This window comes from Tasmannia lanceolata, unplaced genomic scaffold, assembly GCF_043159265.1.
Source record: "Tasmannia lanceolata isolate RefF3 unplaced genomic scaffold, GAP_Taslan_0.1 ptg000015l, whole genome shotgun sequence".
NCBI lineage: Eukaryota > Viridiplantae > Streptophyta > Magnoliopsida > Canellales > Winteraceae > Tasmannia > Tasmannia lanceolata.
The window spans coordinates 32,067,501-32,082,281 of NW_027518692.1; the positions used below are offsets into that span (position 1 = coordinate 32,067,501).

The window sequence follows — 14,781 nt, forward strand, 5'->3', positions numbered from 1 at the left end:
GATTGAGATGTTGTACCCCTTGTTCAATGCTTTAGAGTCATGAAATAAGATGAGGGGAGTGCTTGTTGTCTGGTCTATAGCATGTACTATAAGAAAAGGCTAGTGGGTCTTTCACAGCTGAAAAGTCTGCTATCTAATGAAAGGGCAAAGATGGTTTCAAGTCCCAAATCAAAAGGGGCCTTTGGGGGATGGATTCCATAGGATGGAAGAAATACTTTGATCTGCAATCTCTTGTGCAAAATTTTCCTTTTCCTACTTTTGTTTCCTCTCCTACTTTATCACACTTTAATCTTTAATTGATCACAGTGAATATTATTGAATTTAATCCTGGAAGAAATTTTGTGATAATAGTTAACTTTCAAGTTGAGAATTTTGCCTAACAGAAAATAAGAGGATTAAAAGAACAAAGATAAATAAATGAACTTCATAGTTAGAAAAATCACCTTAATCTCTTTACTAGCGCTTTTCCGCTCACACCCTTTTGCTTCTAATATAATGAATTGTATTTATAAGAAGGTTATGTAATGTTTCTCTAATATTCAATCATAGTATTCTTTCTTTTATTTGTTTATCATGCTTTGCTGTAAAATTGCTTTCATGCATTGTATTTCTACCATTTTTACCATAGTCACGCCTTCTGTGGTAGGTTCATTATACTAAAGCTCAACGAGTTAACCCAAAACATAGTTTAGTAGTTTCAACTTGATAAAATATCGAGCCAAGTCATCAAACTGGTAGATGAGTTGTTTCCTAAAGAATTTATGAAATACATACAAATTTTAAAAATTAGATAATCCTTGGATTAGCACTTATTTGATTGATTCATTTTGTAAAAAATGATTCGCAGAGGAGAGAGATTTCTACCCATTTGTAAATAAAATTAGTAGAATATGATTCGCTTGAAGTAAGCAAGAGGAGTTGGATTTTCAAATCGGCGACTGACAGTGAAAAAAATCAGATTTACAAATATGCTGTGGAAATAAGTAATTGGAAATCTAAAGATCTGGCAGTTTCCTTCACCCTTTTTGCTCATCAACCTCACCCCTCCAGTAGGAAGTACCCCCTTCCCCCTCTGTTTCCCTCAAAATGAGCTGGTGGATCTATTCATTTTGTATTCAGAACTCAATTCCAAAGGCAGATGCAAAATATGAGGTATCCAAATGAGCCCTTAATATAAAATTCCATCATTCCTTCCAAAGCATTCCATCATTCCTTCCAAAGCCAAATACAAGATATGAGGTATCCAAATGGGCCCTTCATATAAAATTCCATCATTCCCTCGAGCGCTAAATGAGGTTGAGCGCACGATCGCTTCTCTCATAAGAATAATATAATAATAATTAAAAAAAATCATGAGGTAACAGCTTTGTTCATCCCATGTGACTGTCACTAGCTAGTGGAGAATTAATAAATAAAATGAGAGAGAGAGAGAGAGAGAGAGAGAGAGAGAGAGAGAGATTAACCTAATTTATTACCATTCATCACTAGGAATAACAAATTAATCAATCTTATTATTAATCCCTCTGAACCAACACACTCACAATACAGACACCTCCCAATTCAAAGAAAGCAAAGGAGATTGCCTCTCTGTTCACCCCATCCAATTAATTATTTTGTGCCAATTGGAATAATGACTTTGGTCAGCCCAAGTAGTTTAACCCTATTTCTAGCTTCAAAAAACCCTTCTCCATTTCAAATCCTTACTAACTGATTAAGTTTAAACACAACAACTACAAATGCAACCTTAAGAGACACTCCCCTAACCCAAACCTTACAACCACAAACCATACACAACCTTCACAACCTTTATTCTTCAACCTTCTCAATTGGCTCTTCCTTGCTAACTTCTTCTTCAGCTGGTTTATCTTCTTCAACAGTTGTCTCCTCCACCGGAATTGCCTCCGGCGCTGCGCTGGAATCACATTCCGCCTTAACCTCAACAGAGTGCTCCAGTGTCACCTCTTCTTTCACTTCTTCAGTGTTTTCTACTACTTGTTCTATCTCTGGTTTTGCCTCTTCCACCACATCCTTAGTCTCAGTCTCAACAGGAGCTTCAACTTTGGTTGCAGCGAGGTGTTCCTCGGTGGTCGCAATGTCGGCGGTCAATTCCTTTGGGTCTTCGGTTTTGGTCTCTGCTGCGGGTGCCTCTACTTCCTCCTCTACCGTCTGCGTCTTTTGGGCCTCATTCACTTCTTCTGTCGGGGTCATCTCGGGCAATGCTGTTGTTGCTGAATGAACCTACAATACCCCATGATTGATTCTTAATGCACGAAAAAATATCACAACTTAGGGCATGTTTGGCTGCCTTGAATTGTTTTTCATGATAAATCGGTGTCTCCAGGTGGAGATGAGGGTGAAGTGGCTAAAAATCAGGAAACAAACAAAATACCGGAAACTAGTGTCTCTGGTGACAAGGAGTGGCAAAAAATAAACAGTCGATCAGATTTTGAGGAGAGTTGTTTGTTTCCGAAATTTTAGCCACTTCTACCGAAACAATAGTTTCTTGTATTTTGTTTGTTTCATGATTTTTAGCCACTACCTTCATCTCCACTTGGAGACCCCGATTCAGCATGAAAAAAAAATTCATGGTAGCAAAACATGCCCTTAATGTATATAACAAAGTTTTCCTAGGTAATTAACTCAATTAATATTCCAAGATCAATTGTGACTCATAGTGGCTAATTCAATCAAATAGAAACTAGGAAAACGTGTAGATTAATGGAAAAGCTAACACTCTCAAACAAATAACAAGAAGATTATTAACTAGGGATTTGCTAGGCAATTTCGTGGAAAGCCATTTGGCAGCTGATTTTGGTTGACTTTTGCACGAGGGAACAGCTACACAGGCTCACTTTCCAGCAGACTTTTTTCCAGTCATTTAATTCATCTGAGGTGCCTGTTCTCCTATGCAAATGTAAGGCGAAATGGCTTTCCGCAAAATTGCCTAGCAAATCCCTATTGATTACCATAAACCATGATCTTATATGGTAACATAATCCCATCGGATCTTGTTATATTAGTACTGATCGATTGTGCCCAGTCAATACTTGAAATATAACAAGGTACCCAATCAAATTCCGGGAATCCGACACCCGATATAAACCAAACTATATCATCGAGTACCCGACCTGGGAATCCGATATCTACCATTTAGTATTAATCGAATCGGACGATTACACTTAAAAACCTAGAAATGTGGATTGATCTGCCAAATATGCAAGGCTTAAGGAGGAGAGGGTGATCAATTTGATTCATAGTCAAACACAAATCACTAGAAATCAAGCTAATTTGACATGGGTTTACCTCAACAGTGGCCATTGGAATGAAAAAAAAGATAGAAAGAGAGGAAGTGTAGATGAACTTTGTAGTGGGCTGAATGAATGAAGCAAAGGAGAATGAGAGTTTGTGATGAGAGATGAGGGGTATATATAGAAGGTTTAGGGGGCTTAATTAGAGTTAAGAAAAGGGAGTTGAGAGAGTAGTGGGGGCACTGAAAAGAATCTGGCAATGTGACATCTCATGTCACTGACATCAAGCATGTTGCCCAAAATGCTAAAGAATGAATTAGATTGGGTTGTTTATTGCTCTACTTTGGCTTGGTGGGGGGGTGGTTCTCAGATTACCCATCACCTCTTAGAAATATGTGTGACTGTGTTTTGTGCAGTATGGCTTATAGGTAACCAGCAATTATAACTAAACGTGAATGTGTTGAAAATTTCTATTGAGATCTTTAAAATTAACCCTTGGTGAAATGACCAGAATACCCTTAATAGGTTGTTGCCTGGTTTAAATCTAATGACCTTAAGATTGTTGATTAGGGGCATAATTTGGGTCGGGTCGAGCGGAACTTTTACTGAAAAATGAATTATATATATACTCGATTTCTAGAACACCCAATGGATGAAATGATATAACATTTAAATAAGTATAAGCTAAGCAAAATGAAGCCGAAATCATATACCTATAATTAAAGGCGTCACACTTATTAGAAGCAAAGCTTAAGCACATAACTTGGGTTAAAGGTTAAACCTACTGAAAAATGAATTTGATTTGATCTTGATCTTGATCTTGATCAATCGATTGAGATCATTGATTTCTGGAACACCCAATGGGTGAAATAATGTAAAAATTAAACAGGTAGCAGCTTAACCAAATGAACCCGATCTGCACCTCTAATTATACACCTTACACTATTGGTGGGACCTGCATGCCCTAAAAAATCTCCTACATAGTTGGAAAATCTAATCCCAATCGATGATGAAAAATCTACCAATTGGACGGTGAGGATGTAAAATTGGATCCCCAAATGATGGACCCATCTGCATAATTCATTGCCCAAACAATTTGGTACGTTCTTCTGTAGTTTTCACCTTTAGAAAATATAAAATCTAAAGTGGGCTCCACATTTGTAAGAAATTCAGTGGTATTTCCGTTATTTAAGGCAGATTTGAGTGCATTTCTGGAATACTCTTTTATTTACCCTTTTTGTAATTTCTCTTCTTTTAGACAACAAGACATAGACGTAAATAAACAAACGTCAACCGTAGGTCGGTGCGGAGATGGGTCCCACAGCCACCAATGCCGATCATTTATTACGTCCTGGAACCAATAGAAAGTGCTGACGTGGCAATCTATTCTCGGATTTAACTTCGATTTCCACGTCTCGTCGATAAAGTTCGATGGGTCCCACATGGATATGCTGGAGACGTTGGACTCTCGTCATGGGGGGCCCATTTTGCCAGTCCGATTTGCCACGTTGGATCCAAATCAGAGCCCTATCACGTGATGGACCGTGCTGCCACGTTAACTGAGTTACCTTAAATCTTATTGTCGTCAAAAATGAAACAGGGAGATGATAAATTCGCACCCTCTGTAGGATGATTCGTACCACTGTTGTACGTTAAAAAGCGTTGAAGTCTGCCATATTTCACCTTAAGAGAGGTGCGAATCATCCTACAGGAGGTGCGAATTAATTTACCATCTCCCTTTCGAGAATTCAGGCTCGATCTTTAACTGAAAAGACATAAATACCCTCTTCAAATAGGCCAACGCTTCAGAATGACGAAAGTACCCTTGCCCTTCTACCCTGCACTGCTCACATACATGTTTGAGAGCTATTGGGAGCTCTTCTAACATAGTGACCATTATCTTATGACAGTAATACCCTTATCTGTTTCGTAAAATAACAGACATATCCTTATTTTGTTATCCATGGAAATATTAAGAGGGTTTTTTTGAGACAATCATGACATGGGCGTGTGCATATAGAATTTTCTTTTATAATTTAAGTAAGCTTGATTTGGGCCCACCCATATAGTGTCAACATGATCTGAATCGTTCTTTTGTTGGTCCCCCACTGAGTAGATGATATCGCATGGAAGTCACTGCCATTCGAATATAGAACTCAAGTGTTAACCTTTGCTCATTTTTCTTCATAAATTATCACTTATATGTTATTAATTGGAGGAATGATAGACGCAAGGGCCCTCTTTATGCAAGGGCTAAAGAAGGGCCCTCGAATAGATCCACATCGAATTCAATTTCTCAACCGACTGTAAAAATGACGTGGATCTATTAAAGGACCCTTCTCCAGCCCTTGCATAAAGAGGGCCCTTGCATCTATCATTCCTCTATTAATTGTATCTGAAAATTTAGGTAATTAAAACAACATAATTTCCCAAAACATCATCTCCGTAGTGGGACCACCAAATGAAACGTATGATTATAACGATGTTTTGATCACACTTATGTTAGATCGGACCCGAGGTTGATCATTAAGATCATTTATCATTTTGCATTTTTCATTGACATTGAAAATTTGTCCCGGTGATGTGGATCTAATGGGGTGCCCTTGGAGATGAGTCTTCGAAAGTGCCGCCTTCTATTTATGATTCCTCTAATTTAAATTCCAAAAGTTAGTTTTTAAATAGTGGAAAGCTAAACTGAGGGGTGCTCTTGCAAAAATAGGATGAAAGGGGGGCGCGCCCTTTCAACCTATGGGGGTGACCTCTCAACCTATTTTCACAAGGGCGCCATTCAGTTTAGCATTCATCCTTTAAGTATTTTCGTCATTTCAGCCACAGCCCTCGAAACACTTGGATTTGTATTATCTAGGATCACTCGAAAGGGAAGCTCGATAACGGCGTCGAAAATATCGTACGTTGCTAGAACACCGTTCCGTTTCTCTAGTCTTTGACTTACCTGGGCGAGAGCAAAAACGGGAACAGTAAAAGCGGAAAAAAGGCTATTTGTAGGATTAGGGGCGGTGCCAACCCAGAAATGGGGCCCACTACCTACTATATATTATCTATCCACTCAAGCGAATAAGAACCTGACGCGTGTCATGACAGATGGACGATTAAGTGGTGTTGTGTTGGCAGATCGTTCCGTCCACATGGGTTCCACGTATGAATGCAGTGAGTAGTGTTCACGGAAGGGATCTAAAATCTAAGGACCAAATTGCCCTTGCTGATTTTATTCATACATGTAGAGAGCATGAGCAGTTTCGCCTCGGGCGGGGTGTTGCATTCACCATCCTTGTCTCCACCTCAAGGGAAATTCCATGTCCCCGCTTCGGGGATGGCGGGGAATCCCGTCCCCATCCCATGGGGAAAATCAAATCCCAGTCCCTGTCCCTGTCCCTGCGCTGTATACTACAGGGAAAAAAAAAATCCCCACCTCATCTGGGAATCCCAACCTCGCGTAGGGCAGGGCAGATCCTGGCTTTTGCGGAATTAATTGCCAGCCTTAGTTTCGTCAGGATAAGTTTACAATACCAATTGCATTGATGCTGGGGAGTGGGGAATACCACCAGCATGTCTCGCCTTCAACTTCTATCATCTATCTATCTTTCTATAATTGTGTGTTCGGTTGCTATACGGTTGTGGGAAAGGAAAGGAAAGTGACGAGGCAAATGAGAAAGGAAAGAAATGAAAAGCCTGTAAGGTGGGTGTTCTGTTGACTAGAAAGTTGCTAGAAAGTCAAATTGGATGTTCTGTTGATTGGAAAGTTGTTGGAAAGCTGGGAAATCATTTCTAAACTAGATATAAGTACCAAATATGACCAGTTAAACATCTAATGTTAAGCCCATGCAGTGGCGGAGCCGGGATTTATACATAAGGGGGGGCAGGCTTCAAATTTTAAAGGGGGCTGGGCCAATTGAGTCGGGGCTATGAAGGAGTTTGGCCCAACTCAACAGGGGCAGCTGCCCCCTTTTGCTCCATGTAGCTCCACCCCTGAGCCCATGCATTATATGCACCTAAAATTCATAAAAAAGGAAGTTGCAACAATAATCTCAACTACAAAAGTAAAATAAATAAATAAAATAAGATGAGAATGCCACCAATCATTGGTAGCAATGACCTTGGTGCATGGTCATCAAACACATCGGCACGCATTGGAACTACCCGTTTCTTATTCATGTTTTGACGTATCGAAGTGGTGGAATGCCCTTGCAGCTCCTCCCTAGTGCTGTATGCACAGTAAATGGTTCGTTGTATTCGTTAAATTGTACGTGACACTCTGACCAAGTATAGTAATTGCTGCCCTGAGCCCCTGATATCGATAGATGATATGTTACTAGCATACAAGCAATACATGCATAATATGTTGGAAAAAACTATCACATTAAACAGTTCTAAATAAAACTAAAACCAAGCTATCTAGTCTAAAGTAGCAAATGTCAACAGGACAGCCACTGGCCATCATAGTTGGGTTCAAACAAAAAGGGAAAAAGTTGTAATTAGTACAGTCTAAATATCACGAATGAAAGCCTAGTGGATGAATTTGGTCATCTTTCATGATATCCGCACTGCTTTCCTCTTCATCGTACATTAGGAAGATGCAGGCATGTGTCAATGTTCGCTTAGGTCCTGCACCATCCCCAGCTTCCATCCTAGCTAAAGCCGACAAGCCCTTGTATTGCGTTGCGAAGCTCCCCAAGGTTCTCAGAGCCAAACATTTTATCTATCACCGTTGCCATATGCATAATACAAGTTGCCACCTTCTCCATAGTCTCCACAACTGCGGCCGACTGGTGCTTTTTCTGGCATACCCGGGGTGGCTTCTTGTACCCGCAATGACTCAAATACCCTCTGCTGCCCTCTGGCATAGGGATGGTAAGACATTTGAGTTTCTTTATTAAATTTATCGGCAAAGTTGTCCGAACTGACTGGCTGGGAAGGCATGCTACTATCTATTCCTGTGCCAATGGACCTTCGGGACCAGCTCCACCACTGTTTGGTCTCGTAATCCTCTCCAAAGACCTGCCTCCTCTTATAGCTCATGTTGCATGGGTAAATATCTCTTCTTCTCAGGACCAGACTGCATTGAACAATATAGATGGATATAAGTTGAGATCGGATGTTTATGATGAAAACACTACCTAAATTAATTGATTCACCCACTTACCACACTGTAAAATTTATGCTAATCTCTGATATTTTCATTAATAATAGAGATTGCTTAAATAAGCAATTACAGATAAAGATAAACATAAGAAAAGAGATAAAGTTAAGAACAAGAGATGAAGATCATCCTAATCTAAACGAACTTCCCTAATCTAATCATCCTAATCTAAACCAACTACCTAATCTGCCACCATGCAATCCAACGGTTAGATCCACATATCTTAACAATAAAGATAAACATAACAAAAGAGATAAAGATAAGAACAAGAGATGAAGATCATCCTAATCTAAACTAACTTCTCTAATCTAATCATCTTCCTTTATCTAATCATCCTAATCTAAACCAACTACCTAATCTGCCACCATGCAATCCAACGGTTAGATCCACATATCTTAACACTCCCCCTCAAACGTATATAGATTGAAAATCAATATACGTTTGCTTACAATAAAAAATTCTCAAATTGATTACAATGAAATGTCCCCAACACACATAGCCGCATACTGCCAAATCTTCTAGTGTAACACACATCAAGTTGATGAAGGTCTATTAACATTGATTGATGCTTCTTGCCAAATGTACGTTAATACCGGTTGCCGAAAGGAAGCCACAATGGGCTAGATGTGACTCAAAGCCTCGATGGGCGAGTCAACATAAAACGGGTCACAATGGACCAATGCCACAATGGGCAAAGAGATGGATCGACTTTTGGGAACCATCCACAAAGAAGTTGAAGACTCTCTCAGGCACACACTCCATAGGTCCGAGGCATATTACCTCAATGGACTGAAGTACCTCAATTGAGTAGAGTAGCTACTATTTCAGGCACACACCCCAAAGGTCCAAGGCATATACCTTAATGAACTGAAGCACCTCAACTGAAATAGTAGAGAAAAGGAAGATTTTGAAGAAATTGAAGATATAGAAAAAAAAAAAAAAAAAAAAAGCAATAACTAGCGGCTTAATAAGGACATCAATTAATGGCAAACATCAAAGATCAGATGAAACTTATTAAAAAGGATTGAACAGTGTGTACACAAAGAGGGCTGCAAACATCAAAAGTTGGACATTAGAGTATCGAATAAAAGACAAATGAATAAGGTGTGTTGATATCAAATTTGGGGTAAAAGCAAATGGGATGTATTAAACTATTAATATGGATAAGGGATCCAAAGCCAAGAGAAAATCCGAGAAGATATAATGAACGAGGGTGTGCAGAAAATAGAGAAAGGTGCTGATATCAAATTTACGGTCCACCTATTTTGTATAAGCTAAGGCAAATGGACTGGGTGTTGATATCAAACAAGGCCTGACTCTTCGTGAACCAAACCACAACATGCCAAGGCTTGATAATTGCTCTCGGTTTGTGGGCCACATAGGGAGTTGAATCGTATTTGACGAGGATGACATGCTAATTTCAAACCAAACCACACGCCCACAACCTGTTTGTGCGTGGGTCTAAGAGAGAGGTAGGTGAAAGGACTTAGAGTTGCAATGGTATTGTGATGGGGATTGACGGAGACCTGGCCGGCGGACAGCTGATGTAGCCGTCCGCCCAAGAACGAAACTCCGTGCGATGTGCTGAGTCGGGTAGGATTGGGATGCTTTGATACCATGTAAAATTTATGCTAATCTCTTATATTTTCATTAATAATAGAGATTGCTTAAATAAGCAATTACGTATAAAGATAAACATAAGAAAAGAGATAAAGATAAGAACAAGAGATGAAGATCATCCTAATCTAAACCAACTTCCCTAATCTAATCATCTTCCCTTATCTAATCATCCTAATCTAAACCAACTAACTAATCTGCCACCATGCAATCCAACGGTTAGATCCACACATCTTAACACACACAATATGTCGTTTCAACGTCATTATAGACAATGATCACCTTTGTCGTTGAATCCTAACCAAAGCCGCTCTATTTTAATAAAGCAGCCACATGGGCTTAGATTTTGTCTCATTTATTTAAATCATCTGAGGAGGCTTCATGCAACAGTCGGTCCACGAAATGCCTTCTGAGATGGCGCAAATCCCTTTTTCTTAATCAGGATCATGTTAAACACATATTATTTTCTTCCAATTTTTTCGCTCATTCCATACTTTGCTATGTTTGCACAAAATAGCTGTATCAGTTTGTTTTATTTGATTTGATTTTAGTCCTTTACATGTAGGACAAATTGAGGAAGGTATGATGCCTAATGTCATTTTCAGCCCACGAGGATCCCTCTGTCTTCAACCATAAACAACCTACTAAAATGTCTCTTTCAATAGTGCCATTCAACATTTGCCCTCTCTAACGCGTACACTTTAGTAGGCGCCAACTTTGGGACAGCAACGTGGCCCCAACTCTATCTGACTAAATACATATTTATACATGTAAACAATGTTTCATTCCATTGTCAATCCTTTTCTTTCAAATAAATAAGTTTTAATTGTATGACCCAAAAAGTAGGGCTGCAACTCGGGCGGGCAGGTCGGGTTTTTTTTCGGAAAACCCACGATTCCCAAATCCGGCCCTACCCATGATAAATCTAGGGACGGGTCGGGTTTTTTCACGTTGACGCAATTTTTTAAGAAAAATTCTTGTTTGGCAAGGCAACTCAACTCATAGAAGTAGAAATTACACTCACATTACACTTGAATCAAACAATGATGTAATTACACTCACATTATACTTGAATCAAACAATGCTGTAATCAAACAATGTTGTAATTGCAATCAAACAATGCTGAATCAAACACTTGAATCAACTCAACTCATAGAAGCAGAAATTACACTCACATACAATAACAGTGGGTGCGTGGGTTTTCACTTTTAACTTTTAACTAACAATAGAAAAAAAATGTACGTACTATAACTTATGTAACTCGGGTCGGGTCGGGTCGGGCCCCTTCAAGCCCGGCTCGACCCGAGATTCATGCGGGCTTTTGAATGCTCAACCTGGCTCGACCCGAAGCCCATGAAACCTGAACCCAACCCAGGCTAGTTTCGGGTCGGGTCGGATAAAACCCGGTTCGAGTTGCAGCCCTACCAAAAAGAGGATTTAACAGGTCTTAAAACGAAGAATTTGAGGCATCGAGCCTCATGTTTTTATGGTGTGGGACCCACCATTTAGACCCAAGCTAACCGTGGGTGGGGCCACCATTTTATACTTGAGTTGATGGGCCTACAATCTACACCCAAACCCATGCATATGGTGGGGCCCAATATTTTATTACCATGCGGAGCATGGGGCCACACCACTTTACACCTCATTTTGTTATGGAGCGGGCGCCGCTACTTTACACCCATGCTTAGCATGGGCCCTAAATAATAGTACCCCTTTTTTTGGTCGCTTGCCAAGTTGCCATGTGCTACTCGAGACCCATGTGCCCTGTTCATTTTGGATTTTGAAAATCTATTCTGAGTCCAAAACTGATTGTTGGACTTAAAATCGCATTTAATTTTGCACCCAATAATCAGTTTTGGGAATCCAAATTGATTCTCAAAATCCAAAACAAATCAGGCATAGGAGTGTCAATATTGATAGTCTACACCAATTTTGAGCCCCTCATCTGGTAGGACCCATCATGGATCCGACACACCTACCATCCAAAATATCCGATGGAGGAACCACATCGATCCGTCTATAATCAATGACCCATCCAAATGAGCAGTTTAAAGAGAAATGGCTAATAATTTACATCTAATGGGTGAAACTCTATTAATTTGACAGAGGCCCAACGAGTTAAGATCCAACGACTCAGTGGGTCCCATCTTAGATTAAAAATCCAATCCAAGCAGATGAGCAATTAATAGAAATATGACTAATCTATCACATCAGATGGCTTCGATTGATTTGTTGATTCAAGATCTGTACCCACAAATCGATCAATTTAGTCCTTGTTTCTCAACTGAAAAAAGCATTTCTTGCAAAAAAAAAATAAAAAAACCCTAGGAAATTATTTTTGTTTCCATGATTTAAAGGGGAAATGACCCGAAACCACCCAAAACCGAAATGGTCATTTATTTCGGCCGAAATTTCGGTTTTTTCGAAATTTGACCCAAAAAATCTGTTTTTATTTTTTAAATTAATTTAATATTTCACCCAAATTTCGACCGAAATTACCGAAATTTTGGTAATTTCGGCCGAAATTTAATATTGAATAAAATATTAATTTCGATTTTTGTACCAGATTTCGACCGAAATTTCGAAATATCAAGGTCCGAAACTAGTACCGAAACCGAAATTTTAAACCTTGGTTATGACTTATTTATAGGGATGACCTTCCTTTCCTTTGTTAAAATAGTCAATATATGACGACTTGAATCGTTTAAGATTATTATAAAGAGGAATGAGAAGACATGGTCCGCTGAAATTGTCCCTCGTATTTATTAAGACACTAGAATACCGCGTCAAAACAGGAAGCAATGACATCAGAAGATAGTATATTTTACGATACACCATATCTTGTGTATATGGAACCCCCACCCATCAAGGCATGATCAGATAAACTATGTGGGGCCGCCTTGCTTGTAATGTACAGTGGGGACCAAAATATAAGACAGAGCAACAAATGAGTGGTTCAGATCATCCAAACGGTGGGTCCTTTTATCTTTTTTTGTTAATATATGGTGATGGTTGGGCCACGACCATACATTGTGTACAGGGTGAGCTTCCATATAAGAGCTGTAAATTCAGAAGAAAACTTATGTTTTCTCACTTTTGCTGTACATGAGAATATTGAGACGGGTCTTTTCCCAGACAGCTGGAGAGCAAAACGTTCTTACGCGGACACTCATCAAAGCAATAGATATGAATCATTTACACCGAGTTTTCAGTGTATGCCAATTTTATACAGTTGTGGGAGGTGGGGCCAGGAATGCCTTCATGTGAAAAATCTATACGAGTAATAGATTTGAATAGTTTTCAGCTTGTGTGCCTTGGATATTCAACAAATCCCACATAAAGTTCACAACATTTTAGCGATTATTTACACCCAAATTCAGTGTAGGCGACTACACTAATATGAACTGGCTAGTCGAAAGAGAGAGGCACGTTGATTGTAACATGAAATGGGTCCCACTCTGTTGACCAACAAAATGTCTTAGCCTTGTTGTCACATTTGTTTTAAGAACAATCCTTACCAACCACGAGAAGATTGTAGCACTACATGTCTCTCCCTCCCTCTCTCTCTTTTTAAATTCAAAGGTGATATATGCACTCCTTTTTTCTCGTAATTTAATACTTTTTTTTTTTTTTTTTTGCCGGTTGCTAGATCTGAATTTGAACTAGCAAAGGGTAATAAAAAAGTGTTTAATAAGGTGAGAAGTGTTATTGTAAAAAGCAAGGGGTACCATTGTTGGTTTCATAACTTTAGCTTATGATAATTGCACTAACACACATTGTCTTCTGTATTTTAATTGGCTTATAAAAGCTTTTTGGGAATTGAAAATTAACGTTTGACAGCTGATTAAGTAATAAAGGACAAAGTGAGCTAGTGCAATTGTCATAACATGGTGGTGCGAATATCAATAGATAATATGTTTTTTTATCCACTAGTCTTCAAATAATTGTGGTGCAGTTAGCAGTCTGAAAGGGGTAATTTCGCAATTTCAAAGCCACATAGGGGTAATTTGAAAAGAAATAATTAACCGTTCACATCTAAGGTCGTTGTTAACCTGTGAAGAACTTTCGGGCAGCTCGCAACAAGGCCTTAATCCCCGCCAGATGTCGTGGTTTTGCACGTGGTATGCAATCAGTTACTGACACGTGTCATTAACAGTTGACTCCATAGCCTCCGCTTCGGACATTTAAGGGTGTCAATTTTGGCTCGGGCTCGGAGGCTCGCTCGAGCTCGGCTCGAATTCTTAACGAGCTGAGCCGAGCCGGTTCACCAGGCTCATTAAGCTTAACGAGCCGAGCCTAATTTAGGCCAGGCTCGGCTCGTTAATAATTTAATATATTTAAATATATATATTATATATTAATTTATACATTAAAAGGGTTGTCCAGGGAGTGAAAGGGGGGGAGGGGTGGGGGGCAAAATATGTCACTTCATTTTTGGAACCCCATTTGTTACTAGGACCACCCCCCATAGTGTAAAAAAAGTAGTCAAATTACACTAGTAGAGCTGTCCAGGGAAGATGAGGGGTGTGAACATAATATAACCCGAGTTCGGTAAGGCTCGCGAGCCTGATCGAGCCGAGCCCGAGCCTGGTTCGATCCCGAGCCGAGCCGAGCCCTGCCAAGCTCGGCTCGGCTCGTTTACACCCCTACGAACATTAGAAGAACTTGGGATTTTTGCAAAAAGAAACCTTCTATTTTGCTTTATTTGCAGAAAGAGACTTTTAGTTCGACAATTTACTAATAGAGTCATCACAT

The 14,781-nt window shown here is 39.5% G+C and overlaps 2 protein-coding genes across 2 annotated transcripts in view; one reads left to right on the forward strand and one right to left on the reverse strand.

Moving 5' to 3' along the window:
* Positions 1–77, forward strand: part of NHX3 (Na+/H+ (sodium hydrogen) exchanger 3) — an 11,269-nt gene extending 11,192 nt beyond the window's left edge. The window contains exon 14 of the mRNA XM_077355320.1: positions 1–77. This exon is cut by the window's left edge and continues 542 nt beyond it. The gene's annotated coding sequence lies outside the window, so the exon portion shown is untranslated.
* A 1,414-nt stretch (positions 78–1,491) lies between these two features.
* On the reverse strand, positions 1,492–3,448 carry LOC143846186 (uncharacterized). Its single transcript, XM_077354605.1, has 2 exons — positions 3,304–3,448; positions 1,492–2,238 (listed from the first exon to the last, which is right to left on the reverse strand). The coding sequence occupies exons 1-2, from the start codon at positions 3,316–3,318 to the stop codon at positions 1,807–1,809; spliced, it is 447 nt and encodes a 148-aa protein (XP_077210720.1). The 5' UTR covers positions 3,319–3,448; the 3' UTR covers positions 1,492–1,806.
* Positions 3,449–14,781: the final 11,333 nt, after the last annotated feature.